This window comes from Salvia splendens, chromosome 7 (assembly GCF_004379255.2).
Source record: "Salvia splendens isolate huo1 chromosome 7, SspV2, whole genome shotgun sequence".
In the NCBI taxonomy this organism is placed as follows: domain Eukaryota; kingdom Viridiplantae; phylum Streptophyta; class Magnoliopsida; order Lamiales; family Lamiaceae; genus Salvia; species Salvia splendens.
The window spans coordinates 14,886,870-14,892,869 of NC_056038.1; the positions used below are offsets into that span (position 1 = coordinate 14,886,870).

The 6,000-nt window shown below is 34.0% G+C and overlaps 1 protein-coding gene across 2 annotated transcripts; it reads right to left on the reverse strand.

The window, feature by feature from the left end:
• Positions 1-1,068: 1,068 nt before the first annotated feature.
• On the reverse strand, positions 1,069-4,060 carry LOC121811118 (protein yippee-like). Of its 2 annotated transcripts, none has more exons than XM_042211914.1 (6): positions 3,799-4,060; positions 3,600-3,695; positions 2,282-2,325; positions 1,734-1,842; positions 1,581-1,636; positions 1,069-1,491 (listed from the first exon to the last, which is right to left on the reverse strand). In XM_042211914.1, exons 2-6 carry the CDS (start codon positions 3,693-3,695, stop codon positions 1,407-1,409), a joined length of 390 nt encoding a protein of 129 aa, XP_042067848.1. In that variant the 5' UTR covers positions 3,799-4,060; the 3' UTR covers positions 1,069-1,406. The 2 variants fall into 2 exon arrangements, with proteins under 2 accessions (XP_042067848.1, XP_042067847.1); XM_042211913.1 differs by having other exon boundaries at positions 3,600-3,701; positions 3,799-4,057.
• Between the last annotated feature and the right edge of the window lie 1,940 nt (positions 4,061-6,000).

The window sequence follows — 6,000 nt, forward strand, 5'->3', positions numbered from 1 at the left end:
TAAAGAAAAACTGCTATTGAGACGTGAATATCGTGAATTCACTATATCTGGTCAAAATTTGAAGCGCAAAATATGATTAATTTTTGCGTTAATAAAAGTTCTGAATAGTAAAGTACTTAGAAAACATATGCAAATCATGCATATTACACTACAATTTAATCAATTGATTTGGTTCAGCTTCCAACTAATGTAGTACTCCTATGGCGATAACTTGGCTAATGAAACTCCGTGTAGGAGAGTCGATTATTATGGATGATTATCGAGCCACTCTGTCTGATTTTGGATCGACTATACTTCTATTTAAGTTTTGGGTTATCCGATTTAGGATTAAACGGGTTACAAAAAATTTTTATTAAGTTATAAATATTTTAACCATAATAACATAGGAGTATGAGTTTTGGTCCCTTAAAAATACAAAGTTTCTATTTATGAAAATTTCTTTATCTTTAATGAGGTAGAATGTATTTTCCACTAACACTTTTCTTTCTGTCTCTCTCTTAATTACTTACCAATTTTGTATTAAAACTTTATCGTTTTAAAAGTTTCGATTTTTAAGAAACAGATAGAGTATTAATATTAAAGATAGTATTAGTTATATGATAAGCATGAACTCAAACGAGATTAAGTACTACTGATATAAAAATATGACATTAAATAAATGACGTATGATAATTATGAAGTTGCTAGAATGATTTAACTTATAAACTAATATCTTATGATGAATACAGAATATATATAGTCACAATACAAAAATAATTTGAGATTTGAAAATTTTAAAATGGAATATAAGCATATATTTTTTTAAAAAAAGTTAAAGGGCAAATATGCAGATTAATCCTAAATTATAGTCAAATTTTAATATGTTCACAATTGTAAATTATTTGAAAAACTATGAATTTGAATTTGTTTATAATTATTCCATGACGATTTTTCATAAAATTATATCTAATATTATAGGATATCAGTTGCCTATTGTTTAGGTTGAAAATTTGTGGCATACTAATCCGATATTTCAGATCAATGGCTTTCCTATATCTAAGTTAACAATAATAGACGAGCAGAAGAAGATATCAACAAAGTTGTGTATTAACAAATTGTGTCAAGTTAATATTTTATTATTGTACATATATACGTCCAATTCAAACCAAAGGCCAACTCGCATAACCATGAAACTAAGACATCAGCTCATTCTCAACATAAACTACACATGAAGACCTAATGAGCAATGTCAGTTCCTTGAGAAATTAAATGCCATCGGAATGTAAACGAACCACGTAACAACAGCAAACGAGATGTTAATCCGATGGTAATAGTCCATCCAACCATCAATTCAGAAGCAGAGTCTAAGAACGAATGTACAATTGAAGATGACGATATTCAGTTGAGATTACGATCGACCCCCTGATTCAGACATCATCAGCATCACTTCCTCCGAAATGTGCTCCATCGCTAACCCAATAATTGCTACCATCCGGCCCTGATATCTTAAACCTGTGGCACAAATGATGATATCTCAAAAACCATACAAACATTATCATCACACCGATTTCTATAATGTGGTGTTCAGATACAAAACAGACCGCTCGAGAACAGATTTTCCTTCTTTGTACTTTTGACTCTTTTCACGAGCAGTTTCCTGAAGACAACAAAACACACGATCGTTACTGGAACCTAACTGATCAAAAGATAATGAAAAGTGAAAATTATGTGTTTTAATGAAGGAAGGATCTTACATATTTCCATCCAACAATTGAACCACATTGGACGCAAAATATATCTACAACTACGTGTGATCCAGTCATCATCATTCTCTCTTCCTTCTCGCCAAGCGTTACATTTGCCCTGCAACGCAAAGTAAACAGCACTCACTTCAAGATCGAGCATTAGAATACATGTAATGTCTATTAGTCATCATCTTCTATAGTGCAAATGTGTTTGCTAAGAATGCTTAATGCCATCTCCAGATTCCACTCAATTTATGATCATGTTCCCTACAACCTTTTAACCAGTCGGAAATCAGTGAGGAGGATAGGCGCCATGTTTATAAATTTGGATTTTAGGAACATCTAGCAACCATAATATAAGATCCCCGAAACTGATGTTTGATAATACATCACTCATATGAAGACTTCAATATGTCGCAAGAACAAGAAATTTTACGAATATCTAATAACTGAAAATCATGAGAGAGGAGAAAAGTTACACATCATATGGGAGATTCATGCCGTAGAATTAGTGTTAAAACCCATGTATTAGTTACAAGAAATTAAGAAAAACTTACACTTTACTGAAGAGATAAGCCTTTCCATGCCTGCTGTGGAAAGACTGAAGCAAAAGATACAAGGTGAGACAGAGAATGTGTGTGCCTCGATTTGAAAAATCTCAGAATGACATGTAAAACATTTGAGATTTATTGTATAATTTTGATAGCACTTTACAATATGTAGCACTCCTATTTATCATTGAACACTTACACATCACTGACAAGAAACAAGAAAACAAGAACAATATGGTACAAACAAGTGGTCTCCTCTATTAATTACAGCCTAAATACAAAATCCCAACAAAAGTTTCATTATACATTTCAATGAATGTCGATGAATGACAATATTTCATATATTATGCTCGGCATTGTAAGCAAACATACACTTACTCAAGACTAGCACAACAAAAGTATAAGGCATATTGTACTCAACTTTTGCCCCATATCTGTACTAGGCAGTAAGAAACTACTTCAGACATCCATTTTGCCATAAGTAGATAGTACTTTATTAGAATTCAGTTTATCATCACCAATGCAAGATTCTTTTCTGTAGCAAACTACCCTAGCATTCTGATCTTGATTAGTGCAATATGCAAACTACAATAAGATTATATACTCTCAACACATCAATGTATTATGACTCAAGTACTCTCTACCAACATTAGTAATTACTCCCTCTATCCACCAATAAACTTCCCATTTACTTTTTTTTTTACTACTTTTAGTAATAGAACCCCACATTCCACTAACTTTATCCCACTCACATTTCATTATAAAACTAATGCTCCCTCCGTCCCCTTAAAATAGAAATTCTTTTCTTTTTGGTCTGCCCCTTAAAAATAGAAACTTTCCTTTTTAGGAAATTTCTTTCGAGGTGGGAACACACTTTTCTTTCTATATCTCTTTTACTTTACCAATTTTGTATTAAAACCCGTGCTGTTTCAAATGTTTCTATTTTTGGGGGACGGAGGAGTATATAAAAGTAAGACTCATATTCCACTAATTTTTTTAACCACTTTCTACTTATATTTCTTAAATCGTGTCCGGTCAAATGTGCTCTTGTATTGGTCGACGGAGGGGGTATTTTGTTATGATTCCAACAAGAAAAGTCAACTATACATCCCAACAGAAAAACAGATCTGAGAAACGATGATTGTGAATATGATCAAGAAAACGAAAGCTGATAATTATCTGAACTAAAACAAACTACAAAATTCCCAAACAATTAAAGAAAGCAGATCAAGACAAGATTAGAAGAGGCTTTAGGTAAACCCAATTTCAAGATTTTACATAGAATTGATCACCAGAAAGAAATCAACAAAAGAAATGGTTTAACCTTGGAGACGATATCATCATCAAGCGCTAGATGAGTTCCACAGTGCTTGCAACTATAGATCTTTCCCTCAAGAGTCACAGCAAACACCCTCCCCATCTTTCCCTTGTCAAATTATCAACAATTTTCAGAAAGAAACTAAATATGTGCAGTAATTCAGCAATCAATTAATCAAGAAAACAAAAAAAATCGGAAGACTCACTTGGCAAACGGCAGAATTGAAGATGAATTAAGATGAATTCAAGAAGGAAAGAACAAAGAGTGCAATAAACGAAAAACAAGAATAACACGTATATTTAAATGGCAATCATCACACACTTTTGTCGAAGTGAAACTCCACAATAACGTTACGTGTATGTGACACACACACAGTGTAAACGTGTTTATGCAGAAATCGATAATTGGTGGCTAGATAAGATATGCAGCAGATTTTAATGCACAATATTGGGAAAGTGAATTTCCCATATGATCTAGTTTATATTTGGGATGAGAATATACTCGAAGGATATGCAATTTAACTAATATTTCCTCCGAATATATTTCATCTTTTTACTGATTCTAACTTTAACTTTTAAAAAATTATTTGATTTTAAAGAAAAATCTAATAAGTTAATGGGTTCTTATTTTTATACTCCACTATATTGATTTATTGGAGAGTGTACTCCACTGTCCGAAAAAACTTGTGTAAAATAGTAAAATATGAGTTTTATTTTTATATATTAGTTTTATAATAAGTTATAAATAAATGGAGTAAGTTAGTGGAATAAGAGGTTCACTTACCAAATACTGTATCCTTCCCATAAAAATAGAGACTTTTCCTATTTTGGTCAATTCCATAAAAATAGTCAATTTCCATTTTTAGTAACTTCTCTCTATGTAATAAAGTACTTCATCCGTCCCGCAATAGGAGTCATATTTAGTTATGGCACGGGTTTTAAGAAATGTTGAAGTGACTGAATGAGACTTGTGACTGTGCGATGTGTGTCCAGAGGATTTACTTAACCGCAAGGCCTAGAAAATCTCTAAACTATCTGACTGTGTCGTTAGGATACTCTCAGTCACTATCAAAACCTTAACTCATTTACTATTGGGTAGTCAGGGTAGTAAGGATCGATCCCACAGAGATGAAAGAGATTAGCAAGTGCTCAGAGGAATTGTAAGGGGTCGGCTGCTGCCACGTAATTCATGTGTTAAGACTTGTTTAACTGGTAGACTCAAAGAAATTTAAAAGTGACTAATCTATCTACCAGACCTAGGAAACAGGTAAAGGTACGAACGCATGCATGATTGATGGAAATGAAATTAACTAAGAAATGAGGTGACTAAACTACTGGGTCAAGCAAAGGGGTTTCCAAAAACAGCTAAACAATACGTAAACATGCAGTGGGGACCATTTTTCCTTTTTAGCTACTATGACAGAAAAGCTACAGAAAGTAAACAATGGCCAGGGCCAGTGCCAGAGCCGAATTCTAACTAACTTCTACCTTCATCTTCTCCGAACAATCAAGTAAACATAACCGAGAACGGAGCATCAAGCATGTGAAAACAGAGCAATCTTAAATCCGACTTCAAACGCTACGATTAAACACAAAACTACCAGATCTAAACTACTAGGCCGAGTAAAATAAGCAAACAACAGTAAACATCCATAACCATGCAAATCGGAACATCACGTCTCAGATCCACAACTCCAAACTTCAATCCAACTCAGATCAACAAAAACCAACTCCGATACGTCAGATCCATACTCCTCAATTCAGATTTCACCGATTCAACAATAAATCAACTCCAATCAACCCGATTTCAACTCCAACTCAAACATCAATTGCGAAAATTATCCAAATCAGTAAAAACCAACAATCAAACATCATAATCAGTTAAACAGAAAACAGAAACATTCCATAGCCACAAAATTAAGGTTCAACACAGAGATAATAAACGCCGAGCTTCCAAATCGATGAAGTCTCAGCTCAAAACAACAGAAAATAAGCAATTGTATCTTCGTCCTTCGTAAGGACGGTGTTACACCACGGAACTGAACTAGACTACCACAGATTCCCAGAATTTACCCCATATATGCTAAGTGCGCAGAGAAAATGTGTGTGAAGTGAGCTAAGAGCAAAGCTATGATGATGATGAATGATGTCTCTCTTCATGTTGTGTCTCTATTTATAACTGAGGCTCGGATTTCTAGGGTATCTTCTTTGTTGATTTGTCAATTTTGTCCCTCCTAGAAAATCCTTTAAAAGATGCTTTGCTTCGCTGCTACTTCTGCCATCGCTTCCTTCATCTCCCCGGTCAGGTTGCGAACTGACATTCTTCACTTCGATTTCCCCTGGTTTCCTCTGCCTAGTAGATTTTTCATCCGTTTCCTTGGCCTGGCAGATTCTCTACGCACCTAAGC

Bases quoted from the DNA above. Each gene is read 5' to 3' on its own strand.
- LOC121811118 (XM_042211914.1), bottom strand. From the start codon at position 3,695: ATGGGGAGGGTGTTTGCTGTGACTCTTGAGGGAAAGATCTATAGTTGC. The intron at 2,326-3,599 runs GTTAAACCATTT...CTTTTGCTTCAG, and splicing joins ATGATGATATCGTCTCCAAG to TCTTTCCACAGCAGGCATGG. The intron at 1,843-2,281 runs GTAAGTTTTTCT...TTTGCGTTGCAG, and splicing joins GCTTATCTCTTCAGTAAAGT to GGCAAATGTAACGCTTGGCG.